The sequence below is a fragment of the Aythya fuligula genome, chromosome 3 (assembly GCF_009819795.1).
Source record: "Aythya fuligula isolate bAytFul2 chromosome 3, bAytFul2.pri, whole genome shotgun sequence".
In the NCBI taxonomy this organism is placed as follows: Eukaryota; Metazoa; Chordata; class Aves; order Anseriformes; family Anatidae; genus Aythya; species Aythya fuligula.
The window spans coordinates 92,584,756-92,607,600 of record NC_045561.1 but is presented as its reverse complement, the minus strand read 5'-3'; the positions used below and the strand labels follow the sequence as shown (position 1 = coordinate 92,607,600).

Here is a 22,845-nt window from a genome sequence, read left to right as displayed (position 1 = left end):
GTGGTTCTATGCAGTGCTGGTCCTGCTACCTTACTTATGTTCTCAGGAAATGCTGTTGTGTTCCATAATACCAGTTAATTAGTTTTTATGAAGTCTGTTTTCTGCTTCATGCACTTGAAACCTGGGGGTAGTGTTTCTTACGGCAGCCTGTTTTTATTCAGAAGGAAAATACATGTAGTATTTGTAAACTTGGATGATTAACATTTTAAAAAGGATTTTTTTTAAAAAAATACGTGTTTTGTTAGTGATTTCCTGTAATGTGAATGTCCTTCTTTGATTTGGAGAGAAAATATTTATACACTAAGTCTTACTCATAGCTGGGAAATGTCATTGCTGGCAACTGAGAGTTGAGATTAAGTAAAATAGTTAAAAATGCTGGTAAGTAGGCTCAGATTTATGGTATTTTTTTAGGAGCATGAGATGGGAGTGCCTGTCATGTTTTCAGCTGCATTTACTATAGATAAGAGTGTAGTAGCTGATACTTGAACATATGGGGAGCTGGGGCTTAAAACTCTTTGAAGGGTTGGCAACATTTGATTCTACCTCAAAAAAAAAAGTCAATATTGTAAAATATGCGCAACTAAGCAAAAATGTTCCGAATGCCTTTTTCCTTTTAGAAGATGGATGTTTTCTAAATCTTAGCAGTGCAGCAGTTATTTCCAAGCAGTACCCACGTGTGGAGAGGATGAAACACTGAAATTCAGAACCGCCTTCTTTTGAGGTTTGAAAGTAAGAGGCTGGCATTGCGCAGACTGTAAGAAAAAGTTTGTATTACAAAAGATTACTTTCATTTATCTGAAGTGGTGGAGTAACTTTCTCAAGGAAAAAAAGAGTAATTTATGAAGATTTGACCAGCTCATTAAACAGAAAACGATTGGTGGTGGAATCCTTTTTCCTTAGATATTAGGGTCTTCACTGTAATTTAAAGGCAGAATAGGAACACAGCCTCAGGCAGTGTAGACTGGGTAAATAATTCTGGTCCCTAAAAACAAGTATTTTTGTTTTTGTAAACTAATTATTTTTAGTTAATTATTTTTCTCTGAAACCAATCTAAGAGGAAGATGCTCTCTTGTTTCTAACAACTGGTTTTATTTTGTTTATAACTCCTGAGTAAGCATTTAACAGCCTTGCTGCAATTGCTGAACATCGGTACCTGTGAAAATTCCTCTGCGTCACCGGTGAAAAATGCAGACTTCTGGGGATGCTCCGAGAATCTGAGATCTCGTAAGGAAAGCAGGGATGCTGCTAGCAGTTCAGAAATACCTGGTACTGGGCTAATTTATTACAAAGGGGTTTTTTGGCTTAAACAGCTGGGATTCTGTTTGACCATCTTTGATACGTGGGCAGCTGAGATCAGAGGATCAGCAGAACTTGGCTGATCTCCTGTGCTTTTTGTCATCGAAAATACTGGACGCAGCTTTCAGTTCTGAGGCTGTTTCCGAAACGGCACAGCTTTCCTTACAGGCTGTAGCTACAAGAAGTCCACACGGTGTCGTAGAGCAAATCACCGAGAATTCAGGCCAGCTCTGGCATGAAATAACCGGGACCATATTTTGACACGTAAGGAAAACTTTTTTTGAGTGCAGTAATAAGACACAAGGATGGAGTAATTGGTTCCTAGTAGTAAAATCCTATTAAGAAAATGAAATCTCTGAAGATAATAAAACTGTGACTTTTATACAGTGCCTGACCTATTTATTTCCTGCACTGCCTTCCAAACCACATAGGGCTTTAGTAACAGTTTGGCAAGATTAATGATAAATATGTAATACCTTTTCAACTCTTTTTTTTTTTTTTTTTTTTTTTTGGGATGGCTTCCTTTGCAGAGCAGTAGATGAAGCCACGTTGTAGTGCTAATGACTATGGAAAATGAGATCTTAATGGTGTGGATTGGGTGGGGCTATAGGTGCTAGTTTCTTCTCTTGGTCTTTGCCTTTGGAGAAGCTTTGTTGGCATGGTTTAGGGTTGTTCTCAAAACAGTTTTAGTGCTACTGAGTGTAGAATTAGTGCTAGACTAATGCAGTTTTTGGTTGAAAAACCTGTCATGATTTCTGATGTGACTTAATGAGGGTGCTTAATGAAGCAATAATGAGTCTTTCGTGCTTTCTGGCTAATTGTTTCCTCTGTGATACTGGTTAGTAATTTTTTATTTTTTTTTACTGGGTTATGCAGGGATGTTATTTTTCTTAATTTTCTTCTCTTGAATGATGGGAAGAAGGCTCACAGTGATAATGTTAAGACCTTGAGGAAATCACTGCCTTGTGAGAGAAACCACCCTCCTCCCCACTGCCACGAATGTTCTCTTGAAGGAGGTTAATTACAGCAGCAATGAACCGAAGAACAGATCCCAGTACTGGGAGCGCTGGGATATTCTGTCTGTGGAACTGGGATCAAGACAGCAAACAGTCAGAAGCTTCTCCTCAGAAATACTGCTAGAAAAAGAAACAAAATCTGCATGCAGCCAAAGAGCAGTAAGCAATATTTGAAGGCAAGTGAAATGCTTGTATCAAACTGGTGGTGATCTAAAGCAAATGATGTTATTTTCCAGTCTTGCTGTGAAGACCAATGCTTTAGTGCACTCAACTTAGTTTTAAAACCACTAGATATCTGGAACTAGATAGCAGAAAGACTGAGGGCTGAATTAAAAGTGGAGCAAGCTACTGGTAAAGGCCAAATCAGCGGTGAAACGGTTGCTGAAATTCCCAAAGAATCGTCCTAGTTCTGGCAAGCAGCATTACCAGAAGGTTGGGATTTGCTGACAAGGTAGCTTTCTGAGTGGCTACCTCAATCTCCATATAATTAAAGCCTGAAAGACACTGTATTAATTCCATTTTTCCTGCAATATTGTAATCTGTTTTAGGGGAAAAAATATCTAATGAGAATCTCGGTATCTGTCAACTTTAGCTTTACATTAGAATGCAAAAAAATACATGAGATGAGTTAATTTACATACTTGTGCCCAGACATGCAAGCGAAATGAGTATTTCCACAAGTAATGATGCAAAAACTAGCAACAGTTCACTTACCAATTAAACAAGGTTTAATTATTGAAAAAACTCTGCTTTAAAGACTAAATATTAATCTTCAACCCAGATGTTATTTATACCACAATGTGAATATGAAAGCTAGACACTTGCAAATGGAAAAAAAAGAAATCAATTTCTTTCAGACGCAAATGCCTCAGGAAAACATTAATTATTATTCTGAACGCATTCGGCAGCCGCTGAGCTGAAATTAGTCGAGTTCGGTCTCTTCAAAGTTCTTCAAGTATTCGGGAAGTATCTAGGACATGCTGGCAATCAAGGTCTTCACGACTGCTGGTTTGTTTCTTCTGCCATGGAGCCACCTGTCCTTTGGCAGCTTGAGTTGACTGCCTAAATAAATAGACATTAATTTTATTAGTATATAAACATGAATTTTAGGCTGTATTTTTTATTTACATAGAGCTTTTCAATTCTTAGGTACAGCATTTCAGCACTGTTCGTGGCAACAGTGTTCTCTCCTCCCTCCCCCTTTCAGAGTAAAATAAAAAAATGCTAAGGCCTAGGACCTGAATTTCTTTTTTTAAAGTAAATCTTGAGCTGAATTTCCCTTTTTAAAGTAAATCTTGAGTTAGCTGTTGCCTTTGCTTTGCTTTCCTCAAAACATCAAAGCCCACTCTACGTTCTGAGTTGCTTTGGGCTGGTTTGTGCTGCTGTGAAGGGGCGAGACAGAAGTGTTGGGAGATTCATTTAATTAAAAAAAAACAAACAAACTTCAGCCTCGTATTGATACCTGTATCAATCACTGGAGATTCATGAGGAAAATCTTTTTCCCGTCCTTTGAAAATGTCACCGAGTTGTTACATTTCTGCTAAGAGCCCAGGAACTCCAATCTATATTATTTATTTCCTTTCTTCCGTGCGTTTGGTGGTGCAATATGAAAATAAATGCTTTACGTACTAAATCCGATTGGCCCCCTGCAAAAACATTTTCTCATGTCAAAAACATTTTTGTTAGTTTTGAAAAATGTTATCTCCTTCCATGCAGATTGTGCTACCGCTTCCAATGGGATAAATGTGGTATTAATTGTTTGCTTTGCTTTTTATTGAGCATATTTCAGTGGAAGTGCTGTTGAAATAACTTCTAATAGCTGAAAAAGCCTCGGCAAAATTACTTATTAATTTTGTACAACACTTGAGATTTGCAGCCTGTTGTGAAAGGTTAAACCTGAACTTTTTTTTCCGAAGAAAATTGATCAGTGCTAAAATGTCAACTGTCTAGGTGGAGCGGTATGCCAGCATGCAAACGCCGCTCTCCTCGTCCAGGTTCCCTTGCTGCATAGCATTTGCATTGTGACATTTTGTTACAGCATTAGCAGGATAGTTGATGTTTCAGAATCAATCAGGTCTTGTTGATACGAGGCAGCCTGCAACTTTTGTTGGATGTTACAGGGAAACGCAATGAAATGGAGTCCGTGGGTTTTGGCAACGTAAGAATCTCGTGGTTTCGTGGTGGTGGTGAAATGGTGTGGTTTTAGAAGACCACGTGAAGCTGTCGTTCTGAAATCTCAATTCAAAAGGCAATTCAAAATTTCAAAGCTTCCCCGGAAGTCTGAAGCTTTTCTAGAAATTACATGGTAACTTAAAGCAAGTATTTTGATGTCTGAGGCACTAACATACAGCATATAAGAATATTGGAGCGTTCATAAGCTTGAAAACTACTTGTTAAGGGAATCACTACCTAACATATAGATTTGTTAAAAGTGAAGATACTTTAATGTTTATGCATTCCTATTCATTAACAATGTTTTTAATGAAAGATTTATTAAGAAGCCTTTTCATGACTATTAGTCATGAAACCAGGAGACTGTTTAGGCTGTATTGTGGAATAAAAAAGGCACAACAAATAGTGTTTGTGTCTGAAAGTAGGTTTCAGGGAGAAAGATTTTCATCTGAGAGCTTTGTCTGAAGAAAAATGTCAATATATCATAGTTTCTTCCTTTTTAAACTAAAAGCTATGGTTTTGAATATATGCATTGAGAAACATACATAGGTAGATTCAGCATAAGGAAAACTGAGATTTAGAGGCCTGGTATTTACTGTAACCGTGCTGGGTATGTATGTCATGCATGTCGATCCTAAATACTATGAAATGCACAGAGTACTTTCATCTATAATGCATCAGTAATAATGCAGTGAATGGTATGACAGTCTCTAAAAACAACTTAGATGTTTCCATAGCATTATTTGGAAGCTATTCTGTATCTTAAGATTGAGGCGATGGAGGAAAGGCTCCCAAAAGTGTCTTGAGCATCTCCTGCATATTGTTTTTTCTCTTGGTCAACCTGAGACAAACATTTTTTTTTTTGAGACAACCTGAGGAAACATTTTACTGCCCTCCCTCATTTTTCAGTTATCCCTGGTGAACGGGAAGAGCTGGGTTATGTTCCTACCTCTCTGATGTACCGTGTTGTCAGTAACAAACTATGTAGTCTGCTTTTTTTTTTTTTTTTTTTTTTTTTTAGATAAAAGCTGATATTCTGTATATAATGATTACATCTGAAAAACAACTCAAATCAAACCATTTCCTGTGTTTTTCTTTGGAGATGCATCTTTGAATAAAGCTTGTCTCGTATTAATTTAACCGGAACAAGCCATCTCTTTAGTGTGCCATGTAATGTTAAATAGGTATCTCTAAGCATAATCTCTCTTTGAAAAATTCAAGAGAAAGATATAAATAAGTAAACCGGTGTTGAATTACCAGCCTATAACAGAACTGTTTGATTTCTTGAAAGGTAATTTCTAATTCTCTGCAGCAATGTTGCATGTGTTACTGCTGCAGGTACTACTATAGCGTTGTATTTTACTCATTTTTTTTTTTTTTTTAATCTTCTTTCTCTCTCTCTTCTTCACTTTACTATTCTCCAAGCTTGGACTCATCCGGAACAAATAGGTGTGGGAACAAATAGCTGAGAATCAAAGGTGTAGGAAGGAAGATTTTCTAATAGATGTTCAGGGTAATTAACTGTATTTTTGAGCCTGGCACTTGCAGCGACTTGCTGTCATTTCTTGCTATTGCTAATAGTATATCAACTTTGAGCCTACTTTTTTAAAAAATATAAATTTATATGGGTGGAGAACAAGACTTAGGGATCTTTGGGTGGTTTTCACCTAGGTTTAGAAGCTGTTATACTAATGGTACAAAACATTCAGTGGATAATACCAACCTGGTCTAGTGGAAGGTGTCCCTGCCCAGGGCAGGGGGATTGGAACTGGGTGGCCTTTAAGGTCCCTTCCAACCTGAGCAGCTTTATGATTCTGGGATTTACCTGGGAGAAAAGTAGGGCAATGATCCAGGGACTGAGCACTTGTTGAGATTCCTAATGCCTACCCTTTAAATAGGAGTCCTGTGCTTTATGGTCTTGCCTGTCTGGGTTTGAAAACATCTGAGGAGGCGAAAGGACGCCGAGCCTGCCTATACAACATTCGTTTCAACATGAAGGAAACAGCACGAACAGCAGCACAGGGAGCTCTCATGTTAAAGGGGGAAAGTTGGACTTGGCTAATTGTGTACGGGCAGATCACTGGTGGTGGATATGTGTGCGAACAGCATGTCTTGAGATACCCCTTCTTGTTCTGGGATTACTTGCTAGCTGCTAAGACAATACTCTGGGTAATAATGTACGCTTCAGGGTCTCTGATGCATCCTCCCAACAGAACTTTATTTTTCTGGCTACTGTAGAAGGAGCTTGGAGTAATTCACTAGCTTCAGCTGAAAGTAACCTTTGTCAAAACCCTTCTTGCTGTGCTTTCCTTGTAAGCCTTCCATGTCATTTTGCAAAATAACATCCAATTTAATGTGATTTTTTAAAAAAATGTATTCATCAAATGGTCTGACAGCATATTAAAATCTTCTTGTGCAATGCAGCTAATTAGGACATCTTGCCTAGAGAGCAAACTCTTTGTGAAAATAAAAATTCTCTTATCTTTTTTGCACAGAAAATCACTTAGAGAGCGAATAGCTCTCACATCATAACCTCAAAATCAAGAAATTCACACTCATAAAAATGGAGACAAGTTAATTGAGTCATGGTAATCTTGTTCTTAATTGCTGTGTATAAAAACGCCTTCCTGATAGCGTGTGGAGCTGCTACTGAACAGGCTTTGTGTCAGTTTTTTTCTGAACTTTGTACAAAGTTTTCAGTAACTTGCTGGTTCAAGTTTGCAAGGGGGCAAGAAGAAACTACAAATTCTTTCTTAGATGTCAGCCTATGAGTTGTCATCCTTTTGCCCTTATTATTGCTTGAAATACCCCAACCAAATCTGAACTAATTCCTATATTTATATAGTTTTCCAGTCCTTGCCTCCTTCCTACATTCTCAAACCATTCCCTTCTTGGAGCAGTATGGGAATGTCATTTTGTTCATTTGCCATGAACACAGCACTGCGCTCGCTGGAGAGGTGGCTGTTGCACAGAGCTCGATAGAAAATAAAAATCAGGTAATACTCTTGTGCTTTCACCAGGTCATATAAAAAGATGACTGAATTTTGTCAAAATTGTAGAAAGCTGCCTCTTGGAAATTCAGGTTATTTCAAATGCCTGAAGATTGTGGTTTCTTTCCTCTCCCCTGAAGAGATGGGGGCGAGAATTATGGGAGGGTCCCATGAAGCTGGACCTAGGTTGTCTCAGCCTTCACTTTATTCTTTCCTTTCCCTCATTGTTCAGTATTCTTCCTCCATTCCCCTTTTTAAATGTTGTGACACTGACAACGTGGTGCTTAGTTTGCCTTAATGATCTGCGTCTCTCCTGACAGCTTCCATGATTTTGGGTCAGCTGTGAGATGCCCTCATGTCCGAGGCTTGCTCTGCCTGCTCTTCTCATCACCCTGGTCTCTCAGCTGGGAATATCTGAAGTCTGCAGTCTTTTATGTTCTCTTGAAATTAAACTGCTTCCACATGATTAGAGTGGGAGCTATGTTCCTAACCTGACAACGTCTTGATGTCTTTTATGTATCTCACATTGAATAGCATGTTTTTTCCTCCTCTTTAGATGATCTCTGTGCTCAATGCCTAATGTAGGTGAAGGCAGGGCTGTGCTTCCGAGAATTTGTCAGAATTTGGTTTCAGAGTGATGGAAAAAAAGCTGCAGAATCTGTTGGGATTCTGTCGTTGGGATTATGTTTTTCTTGTAGCAAATTGCTGTTGAAAAAGGACAGTTCTTAGCTGGTTATTTCTTGCTGGGTTAATGGTTGGACTTGATGATCTTGGAGGTCTTTTCCAACCTAAAAGACTCTGTGATTCTACGATAATTCTTAGCTGTTCAAAACCACTGGTGTTCATTTGCCACCACCTTTGTAAAACCTAATTGTATTTACAGTGTGGCTCAGAAAAAAATTGCTTGTGGGGGAAGACCTTACATCTTACAAAATTTTCACCTTTTATATTTATAATCCAGGTAAGTTAACAGAAAACGTGCTGTATCAATAAAAAAATATTTTAAGAGAAATCAACAAAAAAGAACAAACCAAAAAACTTTAGTGGGTTCTTCTGGCAGCTGCAATATAAAGAAATGTCTGTGCTGCTACGTTGACATGAATTACAGTGCTCTTCAGGGGAAAACAAAACAAAACACACAACACAACTAAACAAAACCACCCAGAACCGAGGATCAGGAAAGAGCCAGGTAACTTGGCCATCTACAAAAGTGTACTGCCATTTTTCAAAGATAGGGTGGAAAGAGCAACCTACACCCTAGCAGGGTGCTCAGATCTTAAGCCTTGGCCAGAAGGAGATGTTTTGCAAGCTAAAATACGTCTTCTGTAGTTTTAAAAGATGCTTTTGTGGTTAAATTAAACTACTGTTTCAAGAAAGGTGATGCTAACAAGATGATTTATTTCTGCAAAGGATGAAACACCTGTAAGCAAACCTGTAAGCGCTCCTTTTCTGACACTCGGTATGTTTTCATACAGGCATTACCGAGTCATCTGCTCAAAGCAGAGGATGGATTGTTCTACATCAATCTCCTCCTTTTTCCTTCACAATATATTACTCCGATGTGTGAGAATGTTTTACTCAACACTTTAATGCTTTCATTTTTTGTTCTTCGTTTGTGTGATTGAGTAGCAGTTGGGAAATACCAATAGCAAGGGAAATACCTCGCTGTCCTGGAAGAGATACAGACAGGAGTGATGGCAGCGCTTCAGGCTGGTAATCTCTTTTAAGTTTCAGCTGAACAAATCAGCTTTGCCTGCAATGGTGTCTCATATGAGAGTCCTCTAGTGGTTTTTCATTTCTTTTCTTCTTTTTTTTTCCCCCACCTTTTGTCCTTACGCAGGATCCATGTGCATCTTCTTTTATTTACTAGAATAAGGAATAAGAGGAAGGCTTGATATCTTGGGGTCTGTTCTCTTTGTCCATGCAGAATCATCCATAGAAACACCCCTGAGTATAATTTTTTCCTCCTTTTTTCTCTTGAAGTGTTCCTGGTAAGGGTAGCATTTAGCACATCATATTTAGTTGGTCGTCCTGTCCTGAACCAAACCTGGCAAACCAAAACAGGCTCCTGATGGCTGCAGACTGTGTTGAGGAGATGATTTAGATGGAAATGTCGTGAGGATCCCACATCTTCCTGAAAATAAACACTTGAATGAACCTAACAAAGTGTGTGTTGTAATCGTGGAAAGATGGATGATCTCATTTTCACAGGGGCATATTCTGCAGAAATCTTTATCCTGATTTTCCAGGCAACATAAAGGAGGAAATCAGGATTTATTTTGCTGCTAACACTTGGGGATTCCATAATCACAGAGGGAAAAATAGACAAGGAAAAAAGAAGAAAACACTGTTGATGTGGATTTTCTTGTGACTCGAAGGGATTATACTTCACAGTGATAAAGGGATTATGCCCTTTGCAGTGGTTCCTGAAATGGGCTTCACAGGCCACTTCTGTATTATTTCACTGCAACATCAAAGTAAAACTTGATTAAACCCAGAGATCGCCAGTCCTTGGTTCTACCTCAGTTCCTACAAGGCTCCCAAATGAATTTTAAGACAGCGTCTCTCTGTTCATCGATAACATTTGTATATGACTTAGTTTATGGTATACATAACTTTGACAATATCAATATTTTTTCAGCTTTTGAATTTCACTGTGCTTTGAAAGGTGTTTGCTTCTTACACTACTGTCCAGTGTGGCTTTCAAAAACATTGTCTGCTGTTTGTATAAACAAGAAAAAAATGTTTTTTTCCTCGTGTAGTATGAAGGATTAGTTGTCTAAACAATGATCTAAGCAAGCCATGCCAATACATTCGGTGATGTTTCAGATGAAAATTTGTTCTCCTGGTACAGTATAGAGAAAAACACTATGCGCTTGTCTCAGGTAAAAATCTGTGTGTGTGAGTGCGCACACAAATCTTGTTCTGTGTATCAGCTAAGTATTAATAGCAAGAGAAGCAGCTGGTGTTTCAGGCAATTCAGACTCTGTTCTGTTTTTAGCACAGTGTAATAACTTAACCAGCTTTTAGAGGGCTTCCAAGTTTTATTCAGAAATTTCTGGTTGTCTGGGTGTGTTTAAACCAAAACTAGATTGTTGTTATAGAGGGCATGAATATGGAATAACTAGTATTTCAGTTAGCACTTTATGGGCCTCTAGCACTCAACAGTAAGAAAATGAGGTTTTTATTCAAAATAAACTTCTGAATAAATAACATAAAGCTTAATGAATTTGTAGTATGCTGTATGTATCTCAACCTAGCTTAAGAATAGTAAGGGAATACAGGTAATGCTTAAATTGCCAAGGTACCAGCCTGTTGTAAAGGTGAATGGATTGCTGAGACTCTTGATGACAACAGTTGGACCAGATGGGTGTGCTGGGGTTACCCGAGGCTTAGAGGAGCTGCATTTTGGAGAACTCCTACTTCAGTGCTTTGCTTTGTGTGCTGGAGCCAGCAAACACAAATAGAGCTGCATTGCTGGTGCTACAAGTCTGGGTTTGTTTCTAAGGATTTAAAAGATGTTACTTTAGGTTACCTGTGAAATACTTAAAAGTTGATGGTGATTCATGTAACGTAAAATAAGTTGACATTTTACATTTGTATGAAGATAATTTTCAAAATATAACCCAACTGGGCAGCAATAGCATCACGAAAGGCATACTAATATTATGTTATGTAGACATCAGCATTATCAGAACTGTTGTCTCGTAGCCTTTACAGGTAAAGGTTGATACGCATGTAATATCAGGCAAATTTAATACATGTATTTTTTAATATGCCAATTAACTGATATTATTAAATACTGCAATGTGTATTTTATCTATATGCTACTAGATATATTTTTTTCAGAAAAAATTAATGTCTTAACTAGTTATTTGAAATATTTGGAAGAAAAAAAAAGCATATTTGGATCTTATTGCAAAATACACGGTTCCCATAAAAAGCAATAACTGTGTGCACAGAGAAGCACATCTATATAAAAGTCATAAAGTGATAAATGTTAAGTAAATCTTTATACACATATGTAAACGGTATATAACACAGCTTAATGGACTATATTTACACTACATGATTGCTAGAAGTCTGTCTAGGTAAAATATGACTTTTAGTCCAAAAATGTTTGGAAAAAGAATTCAACTTCTAGTGATGTCTTGCTATTTAATTCAAATAACATTGTAGTTTTAGTAAATAAAATAGTAAAACTATTTTTCACGGTTTAACTTTGTTAATCATAAACATTTCCGCTAATTTCAGATAATGGAAGGCTGTGCCAAATAATTTTTAGTAGGAGAAAGTACGTTTTAGGAATGATGTTTAAAGTGGTGGCTATAGAGGGTGATTTCTTGCATTATTCCTGCTTTGTGCTATACTTTTTAAAGTTCTGCTTTATTAACTGAACTTCTGGTTTCTTCTAGCTGACAGCACGATCACTGCCTTCCATACAGTCTGACGAGAGACTACAACCTCTGCTTAATCATCTCAGGTACCATAAACAGAAAGCACTGAGGCTTATTCGACTCATACAGTACAATAACCTACAGCTTTTTTCAGGTGCTTTATCTGTGTGATTGGTTTTGACTGGGGAAAAAAAAACAAAAACAAAAACAAAAAACAAAACACAAAACACAACCAAAACTAAGACAAACAAAAAAAGGAAAGGATAGAAGCATTCTAGTTTCTTTGAATGTGTTTGCAGACGAGTAAGAAAAAATACTTTTTTAGATATTCTTCAGGTTAAGCATAGATCTGTCTTATAAATGTGATTGCTTTTTACCATGTTATGCTGTTTGGGAGAGTTCTCTTACTATGGTAGTATGGAGGAAGACAAAAACCATACAACGAGAGGGAGTTGCGTTGTTTTAGAATCATCGAATTATTTCACTTGGAGTGAACCTCAGGAGATCACGTTATCAAACCCCTGCTCAGAGCCAATCCAGTTAGATTGGGTTGCTCAGGTATTTCTGCAGTTCAATTTTTATAATCTCTAAGGGTAGAAATTTAAGGTAGAATATTGAACGTCAGTAATGAAAGCTCTGTTTTTAATGTTATACAGCTCTGCATTAAGGTCACTGAAATGATGCTAAATGAATTAGAAATGGAAGCAGCCAGGCTCCATCATGCCAGCACTGTACCTGAATTAGGATGCAGACCTAGTTAGTATGCTGTTCGTTTCCTGTGGTGCTCTGCTGCTTCAGGTATCTGTACCTAAAAAACACAAGCATTTTATTTTGATTCAAATTTTTTCATCGTTTTTATTACTTAAGAAAAGCTTCATATTTTATCGCTTTAGTGTAAATGAGAATAGGAAAAATAGCTTATTGACATATAACTGAACTTTGTTCAAGAGCAGCGAGCGAAAAAAGTGCAGTGTAACTGTTACTCTGCTGGTTAGGGACTACTTTTGAATGCTAATAACCTTTCATGGATTTATTACTATACATCTTGCTGGGATTTTCCAAAACAAGCCTCAGTGGCATACCTTTATCCATTTGAACCTGAAGAGCTATTAGGTTAACTTTTGATAAATTATGCTCTCTAGGAGTAATTACTGAGGAATCTGAAGTTTCATAGAACCTGAAATCCCATGTTTATGCAAAAAAGGCATTTTTTGCACATTTTAATGCTAACTTTAATATGAATGTTTCGTACCTGGTGATGTAATCTTATTTTACATTTATGAAAACAGAGGAGCTATTCCCAGTACATTTTGTCCTCAGTTGAAAAAAAAACCTACACAAATGTGTCCTCATTGTCTTCTGGCAAGTTCCTCTAAAATAAATAAGGTACATCAAGCCTTACAACTTGAAAAATAGGCTTTGGCAGTGAACAAACAGATGACCAAATAGGCATTTTCTGTTACTTATTTCCATGAATCCGTGATTAATTTTTTCTTTATCTTGCTCATAGAAAAGGAGAATATTAGTTAGTTGCAGGCTTTTGTTTTCCTTCAGTGGGTGAATTCTTAGAGCAGTATTTTACTTTCGGCATGTGCCAATTGTGCTTTATCAGGGGAGCAAAAGCTGAGATAGAAACATATGAAAAGAGCACACAATTGAAAGTTAGAGAGCATTGTGTGGTTATTAACGCACTGCACATTTGTTGGCAGCTGTTCGTATCTGCTCGTGACTTTTTAAATTAGCTACTCCTCAAAAGAGGTTACCTTACTGTGGATTAAGTCTGCGTAGGCATTTTAATCCATGCTGCTTTTTTTTTTTTTTTTTAAATGGGCATAACGTTTTGTGATTGGACTAGTTTAGACTAAATACATATTTTATCTGCAACCTAGGTGTTGTTTTTGTCATATTCTCTTTCACTGGCGCTCTTTAATACTGATTGTACTAGACTGGGGCGGGTGGGTGGGGAAGAGAACATTGTAGTTAAAACACCTTTTAGTTAAAAAGTTAAATTATTTGATGTTTAGGGATTTCATGTGCTCACAGTAGGCTGTACGAAGAGATTTGAATTGCTAAAACTAGCTATTTTAATAGTAAGGGGAACTTTGACGAAATGCAGAAGAAGAACACTTTTGTAGCTCCTATATTCAAAGGAAGTTCTATGGTAAAATTACAGGGTCATGACGTTACTGTTTAAAACCTTCAGCAGGCATAGTTTCAAAGACAGACAAAAGTTGTGATATGTAATCCCATCAAACTACTGTAGGACTGTGCCTGTACATGAATTAAAAGGAGAGGCTGAATTGGCTTTGTTTAATCTGGTGGAAGGGAGGCTTAGCGATAATTACATAGCAGCCTACAGCTCTAAGGGCAAACAGCACAGTATGGAATTTTTGATGGTGTTATCGGTATAACAAATGTCAGTGGTCACATGAAGCAGCTTGGGGAGTTCAGATCTGGCATGAGGAAGAATCTTTCTACTAGCATTATGATGCAGCACATTGCCCAGAGATGGGGAATCTTACTCTTGGAAATTCTTATGACCTAGCTAGAAAAAGCCAAGGCTGACCTGACTGGTGTTGGCCATAGTCCTGCTTAAAGTTGGATGTGGAACTAAACGGTCTTCCGACATCCTTTACAACCAACATTTATATGTTTCTATTAGTTCTGTTCTTAAATTATAGTTTTCAAAGGCAGTGCAGAAACCCATTATTTTGCAAGACTAGATTTTTTTTTTTTTTTTTAAAAAAAAGAATAGCACAGTACTTATGTCCCCATGTCCACCCTCCTTCTCACTTCTAATTCTCATAAGTAGAGAAGGATGCACACTGTAAGAGACTGGTGTCATTTCCTATCATTAACATCTGCAGTGTGTCCTTCATATCCTCACTGTATCCTGTGGTGTCATAAACACTGTACTTGCCAGAATGGTCCTACAGGTGTTTATTTGAAAGACAGAAATTCTACTATTGGAAATGTGGACACAATGGAGATTTCTGCTTGGTCAATAACAATACAAATGTACATGCATGTTTGAGCAGTCATTGAGAATTTAACTCCCAGCAAATGGAATGCTTAAATCATGAAATAAAGCAAGAAGTAAGCAAATGTAGCACTTCTCTTCCTTCACCTACAGCAGTGTCCTAAACTCCAGCCATTTCCAGCTCAGGGTCTTCACCTTCCCTCAAGTGTTCCCAGGCATCTTCAGAAATGTTTTCTGTCATTAGACTCCTCAGTGGGTCTCTTTCATGAACTGCACTTGACTTTGTCACAACAAAACTGGCATTGGGTAGTCTTGCAATTTTTTTAATGCTCACATATTTTATTTGGCTTAGTGGAACTTTAAATAGTTTGTCGTGCAGTATTACAGGAAATGTAATTCAGTATTACAGGAGAATTTTACCCTACAACGGTAGCATTAGTTATCAGTTTTATTCTTCTTGGCTTACTTATCATAAATACATCTGTAACTATATGAATATTAAGCATTGCCACCTTATCTTTTATGACATTTTGGCTTTGTGTGTCTTACTGTTTTAAACATATTGGATATTAGTCAAGAATTATGAATAATTTTGATTTCCCCCCTATTTCTTGAATTCCTGAAGGCAGACACAAAGAATAATATGGATTACACAGATACAACCAGTTTTGTGTGAATTGCATAAATTAAAAAAATACTTACAAGCTTTTCTTCCTTTGTATTCTTAAAATTATTTTGCAGATGGTGTTGCATTAATGGCTTAAATGTTTCCTAGCATTGTTTGCCCAAACCAGCATCACTACTATTCTAATAATTCTGCAGGATGTGACCCGCTTCCCAAAGCCATTACAAAACTTAATATTTTTTGTCTCCTAAAATGCTTACAAAATATGTATCTGTAATTGCTTTCCTGTGTAAAATGTATTGAGAATGTATTTAGAGCTGGGTCCTGTGCAAGAACATAAATTTACAATGAAAAAATGTGTAAATGCTAATAGAAGCAGTTTTGTTCCTTGTAACTACTGACTGTTTCTGCTTTTTGACCCCAAATTGCAGTACTTTGTTCCTGTACAGGACTCTGCATTTTCTTTCCTTCTTCTTTTTCAATCTGCCTGAAGGCAGGCTTTGAATCAGTTGTATTATTATCCTTATATTCTATACAAATTTAATAGAAAAGAATGCCTGTTTTTATTCTGCATGTCCTGGGAGTACTTTTGAAAGAAAGTCTAAAAATAGATTACATCTAAAAACATCACATATGTTAATTAAAAAGAAAAAAAAAAAAGAACAACAGAACTTCACTGAAGAATTACAAAAAAACTCAAACCATTCAGAATTGTTATTTGAACTTGGTATTGATCTTTAGTTGCAAGGTAAGTTTAGAATTCTTTTGGTTACTAGGTTTTTGGATTTCAGACAGTTTTTGTGTGATTGAATCAGGCAGAATGGAGAGATGCAGGAATTTCTCTATGGAGGAAAAATAAAGCTATTTTAAAGTGAAAGGAGAAGACAGTGCCTGCTTATGTTCCAGCAAGCCACAAAAAGAAATTACGAAGAGCTATAAATATTTCTAGGTGAGTAAAACCTGATCAGAAAGTACCCATATAAACTATATGGAATTAAAAAAAAAAAAAAGTCCAGAACAAGAGCTAAGAAAACTGGAAGCAAAAAAAAAAAAAAAGAGAAGAGAGGGTGATTGGAAGCCTGTCTGTTTTGAAAAAGCAACACAAACCGATGTGGGAGGCTGTTTGGCGATGTTTAGTGGTGTGAAAAAATGATGACCATTATTCATAGGACAAAGGGTATTTTTAATTTTTTTTTTTTTTTTTTTGGAAGGTTGTTGAGGCTTTCAGTAGGATTGTAGAGAAAATAATGGCAATCAATGAAGACAGGAAAGCGTTGTTTTCTTGTGATGAAGTCAAGGGACTGACAGAAGTCCTGCTGTAGACAATCAGACCTGTTACACAAAGCTGCAAATCCAAAAGCTCTGATGTGTTGTGCTTCCTCGAGACAGGTGTTTTTATCATGTAAAAACTTGGTGGTTTTACCATGGCTGGCCTTTGAGTCAGGAAGTTTCAAAGAATATTCACTCTTCAGTATTCTTTCTTCAGCAGTGACTTCTGAAGCCTCTCTTCCCGAGGCTGATCTCTTCTAGCTTGCTAGGAAGCGGTTATCTTTAGCTGGGTAATTTTTATGCCTCTACTGGTATGATCGTAGTAAGTACTGTAGGGTACAAGCAGATAATCAAAAGGGATAATGGTAGAGCAGTTGAGGTTACCAGCACTTGTGTGAGGATGTGAGAAGTGACTGAGTGGTCACTTTCCTAACTGGTTGTAATACAAAATAAAATGAGGTTGCCAAAGCGACAGCAGTTTTCTGTTGTTCCGTGCTTAGATTGTAATATCTTTGGGACAGTGATTTTTGTTGTGTTTGTAGCTTGTCTAAGTAAAGTGATGCAGATGTGGTTCTACAAGGAAATGCAGCTACTGCATCAGTAACATCAGTAATAATAGGCATACACAGCTCAAGTTTTTTTTTACATTATTTATCCGCTGTTGTGTAATGAAAAACAACAACTATTAAGGACAATAAGCTTGTCTAGTGCTCCAATTTATACCAAAACGAGATTAAAGAACCAATGAATACACATATAATTAAGCAAGTGATTTGCACTGTGGTAAAATCAACCCTCAGCTGTATGTTTTTCACGCATTACAATGTAGAAGGGTTGCAAAATAATCAGTAACACCTAGGAGCATCATTTAGCTGAATTCCTTCTTTCAGGAGGTAATCTCTTTCTGCCTCCAGAAAGTTTATGAAATGATCTTTGCAAATTATTTACAAAATCAAAGGAATGTGTTCTTACCCAGAGTTTGCATTGTTTTTTTTTTTAGTCCAGTATACTGTATCTAAAGACACGTTGTGGTTGCTTTATTGCCTGCTGTATTGTCAGCTCAGGGTTCTGCTGTGGCCATCTCTCCTGGCCTGTTCTGCAGCACCGCACATCCTCATTCAAGAAGTCTGTATAGTTAAAAGCAAAAGCTGGGCACCTAATGGTGCTTGTGTTTGATTTGAAATGACTTCAGCGATGGTGTCTATGTGCCTGATGTAATGTAGGGTTACTTGAGCTTAGCTCGGGTATCAGAAGTAGCTTTGCTAGAATATGATTGAAAGATGAGGCAGCTCGTACCACGTCCTGTGCTATCTTGGCCAGTGAGCTATCAGCAGTTAACGTGGTTTTATGTCAGTACTGCAGTAAAAGCCTTCTCAGCTTTTTATTGGTACACTTAAGAAGCAGATGCTTAGTTTTTATTTTTCCATCCCAGGAAATGATCATAGCAATAGATAAGTGTTTTTTAATGCTGCACAAGTAGCAAGGTAGCAGGCAGAAGAATTTCAGAGCAACTTGGACAGGCTGGGGAAATGATAGCAATCCCCTCAAGGTCAACAGTTCAACAAAAGGAAATGCCAAGCACTGCATCTGGGGAGGAATAACTCCATATAGACCAGTACAGGCTGCTGTGAAACAGGCTTGCAGAAGAGGACTTTGGGGTCATGATAGACATCAAGCTGACTGTAAACCAGCAATGTACCTTGAAGTGAGGAAAACTGTCTCCTGGTGGCATTGGGCAGAGCACTGCCAGCAGGTCAAGGGAGCAGGTCCTTCATTTTTGCTCAGCACTGTTCAGGCCAATTCTGGAGAGTTGAGTCCAATCCTGGGCTTCCCAATGTACATCAGGAAAGGCTGAGAGCGCTGGGATTGTTCAGCATGGATGAGAGAGGGTCCAGGGTGTGTGTGTGTGTCTTGCTGATATGTATAAATAGATGCTTTTTATGGGGGTGTAAAGAAGACAGAGCCAGATGCTTCTCAGTGGTAGCCACTGATAGGCCAGGAGGCAAGAGGCACAAACTGAAATAAAGGAAATTCCCTTTAAACATAAGAAAACACTTTACATGAGAGGGTTGTCAAACACTGGAATAGGTTGCCCAAAAGGTTGGGGAGTCTGTCCTTGGAGCTGCACAAAACTCAGCTGGATGAGACGCTGAGCAACCAGCTCTAATTAATTCTGATTTGAGCAGGGAAGTTGCAGTAGATGATCCTCAGAAGTCTCAACTTCAACAACAGTGTGATTCTGTGATCTAAATTCTGAATGACCTCTCACCACTCCCTTCAGATAGAGGAAGGGACTGACTGATCGTACGGACTTTTAATTCTGATTCTGTAAATCCAAACTACTTACATAACTGTCTATTACTTTGTTCCTGTTTTTGTCTGCTGTAAAATATTTGTAGCCCTTAATTGGTAAAATAATTTCTTCTTAAATTTGTAAACTTTTTTTTTGAACGGTGAAAGCTTTAAATGATGCTATACTGTTTGCTTTTTTTTTTTTTTTTCCAGCCATTCTTACGTTGGCCCGGATTACAGTGCACAAAAAAACACTGGAAAAATCTCTCTAGAACACATCGATGCTGTAAGTCCTCTGTGCTTATTGAGTTATATTATAAGTTGAGTATGTTTTAAGGTCAAACTCCTTATGTACAGGCAATATAGCTCTTTTTTTTTTTTTTTAAAAATTCAGTATTTGTTGTGTAACTGTTGAGAATGGCTTAAATGAAGTCGAGATAAATTTTAAAAGGGAAGAGTTAACTGAAAGTGCATCTAATCAAAATTTAGACTGGAGCTATAGTGAATTTGCTTAATTTGCTGCTTAATTGTGTGTACTTTCACAAATGCCTAACATAATCACAGAGTTCAACAATATTTTCATACTTAACAATATTGCAACTTAAATTTATTCCAAGTCTTTTTTTTTATCTGAACTTAGAAATAGTTTGTTTTCAGTATCCATGGCAAGGTTTCTTTGGTGGTGCAAAACCCCGGTAAACCTGGATATCACATTTTTTCATTTCTGAGGTCTTGCTTTATAAGAAATAATATTCTTCAGATAAAAAATCTGTAGATGAGCTGCAATGGATTTTACTCTTGCTTGTAGTTTCTAAAAGATGTTTAAACAAACAAACACAGCACCAAAACAAACAAACAAAAACTAAACCAACCAAATAAACAAACAAAACAACAAAAATCTCAAACACAAGTCACCTTGCCATTCCAGAAATTAAAATAAGGAAGAAGCAAGAAGCATTGAAGTAGAACTGTGGATGTATCTTTCCTGACAGCAATTATGCCTTTGTTACACTGGGCAGAAGATACTCTGGTATTACTACCAGTGCTACTGTCTTTTGGATTTTCTTCTCAAGAGGGTTGTTGTATTTGATAGTTTAATGACACTTTTGTGTTATCATTAGTTCCTAGGCACCCTGCACATCCGTATCTTCTCAGCCATTGGCATTTTCAAGTGGAGCTAATGATTCATCACAATAAGCTTATATCCTAAAAATGATCGGTATGTCTTAAACCATTTTTTCTCTTGACAGCTTTCTGTGAAATCGTTCCCACTTTGCATGCGGCAGTTGCACAGAGCCCTGCGTGATAACCACCATCTCCGGCACGGAGGCCGTATGCAGTACGGGCTCTTCCTGAAAGGCATCGGTTTGACTCTGGAGCAGGCACTGGAGTTCTGGAAGAAGGAATTTATCAGGGGGAAAGTAGATGCAGACAAGGTAATTCAACAAATTAAAAACACATACGAATGTGAGGATGTAGTTATTGTGCATGTCTGCTAGGTATTTGTATAGGTGCTTATTAAAGAAGATAATTTTACAAAAGGTACAGTGTTGTCTTTTAAAATAGTTCTTCCCTTTTTTGTTATGGTTTTATTAAGTTTTTGGTCATTCTCGTGAAGCATGACAAAAGCAGGCTAGCCACAAAGCCAGAGGCTTTTTTAGATGAGAACTAGAAAATCTTGTTTTTCCACTTAATCACTGGGAAAACAGTGTTGTGTATGAAATACAAGTACTGTGTGACTAAATTGATTCACTTCCCCATGCAGGTGAGTGACCAGAAACAGTACTGTCTGCAAGGAGAGGTTAGCCTTTTTTATTGGTTAATAAAAATAAAATCAGTTGGACAGTTGTGTGAGAGGTAAGATTACATCAGAGAATTTATAGTCTAAAAAGAAACTGTGGGTGAAATAAAGGTATGCTTAAAGAAATAGTGAGAAAACACCGTTCAGTGCCATAGGCTGTGTTGCTGAGAAATTAGGGGCCTAATCCTTGCCAATAATTCTGAGATTATCATGAAGGAGGAAAGTGTGACATATGCGTGCTTTGAGAGCATGATAAAAAAATGGTAATTTTTGGAGGTTTGTGACCTGCTCCTTGTTGTACTCAGTCTAGAGTTTACACAGGTAAAAGCAAGCAGGTGTCCTGACTTACCTGTATGCTTGGCCTGTGGCATGTGGCATTCAGGATTTGAGAGTGTGATTTTAGAGCAGGTGTTTTACACCTTATGTCAGTCTTGTTTGGACTATGTTACTTTGCATTTAATGTTGTGAGATCGTAGCTTTCCAGAATACTATGACGTATTTGGGAGTGTTTGTCAGATTATTTTTTGTTAGCTTAAGTTCTTGGAACTTGTCTCTTTAAAAAATGTACGGGGCAAACCAGGAGTGCTGGCTATAATGAATTCTGGTTTTCATCTTTTCTTTCAAGTCCCGGAAGATAGGTCAACTGGTCTGCAGAACTTTTCAGAAAGGGGAGGGGATGTGAAGACAGGATTTTAATAAGGACTTAAATCTCCATAAATCTGTCTCCCTTATTGGGACATGATTTAAGAGGAAATAGGTGTATTATTAAAAGAGAAGAAATCCAGGATGTAATCCTGTACAAAGGGTTCAAGAAAAGATTTCAAGCTAGGTAATAACTAATTTTGCAGTTGAATTCCAGTTAACTACTTGCTGAATTCAGGAAAATGCAGACTTCTCATTTGTAGTTTCCTGTGTTTAAAGGAAATTGATAAAATCAAGGCATCAGCATCAGAAGCAAAAACAGTGGAAATACCTACATTTATTCCGACTTAAATACTGTGTGAACTGTGGAATGTCTGATTCCACCTGCTTGTGCTTTGACACCAGACACATGCACATGTATGAAGACGTGCATGCATCTTGTGTCCTGTTTTCAGTCAAGTTTTATGACCCTGTGTTTACCTGTGGAAGTTTGAAAGCATGTTATGAATGAAGCAAGGGGTTATAATTACTCAATTTTTCACAAGCAGGTTGCTATTTTATAATTCTGCTCATGTTCTAGGTACCAACTTCAGACTGGGGTGGAAAGAAAAAGCTGACTTTTCACATCCATAACTGAAGTCAGTGGTCTGAAATTTTCGTAGTAAAATGTTATATAATGTTTAATGTCCTAGAAAAAATGAAGATGAATGCCATTCTAATCAGTATTCTCTTCTTTTGACATTTTTATTTCCTGAATCATGGTATATTTCCTTTCCTGTTGAATAGAGGTAATTATACTGTTTTGTCCTACTGGAGCATTTTGAAGACATATGAATGGTATCCTGCTAGAGATTAAGGTCAATTATTCATAACTGGGTGGTGGATTGCAAAGAGGGGAATGTTCGATTCTCTGCAAATGGTTATGATTTCAAAATTGTGTTCACATGAATCTTGAAGAGGCAGTAACACGCTGTTTTTCAATCCCGAGTTTCCTTTCTCACAGCTTGTAGAAACCACATTGCTGTACTTCTTGTAGAGACTACAAGGAATGAGCTGAAACAGGTAGTGATCCTCTGTGTGGGGGAAAGTGGTGGAGTACTAGCACGGTCACAACAGAGACAAATGCAGAGCACAAAATAAAATATGCTTTTGCTTTAGGCACTGTAATTAAAATTATTCTGCAAATTGCTAGGCTAAGAGTGCCTAAATGGTAAATTATTATTGTTCAGATGATCAGATCAGCTGTCAAATGGTGGTAGCTGTGTTACTTCTGACTGAATGGTTATACCATTTGGTTCCAGTCATCTGATTTTCCTGGCTCTTTCATGTTTTTTTTCCAGGTGATCTTAGGAGGTCCTTGGATCT

General features: G+C 37.4%; 1 protein-coding gene across 1 annotated transcript in view; it reads left to right on the top strand.

The window, feature by feature from the left end:
- Positions 1-22,845, top strand: part of PRIM2 (DNA primase subunit 2) — a 106,188-nt gene that overhangs the window by 42,256 nt on the left and 41,087 nt on the right. Inside the window, exons 7-9 of the mRNA XM_032185805.1 lie at positions 11,890-11,957; positions 19,251-19,323; positions 20,288-20,473. Of these exons, the coding sequence (XP_032041696.1) occupies positions 11,890-11,957; positions 19,251-19,323; positions 20,288-20,473 (327 nt within the window). The remainder of the gene's footprint in view (positions 1-11,889; positions 11,958-19,250; positions 19,324-20,287; positions 20,474-22,845) is intronic.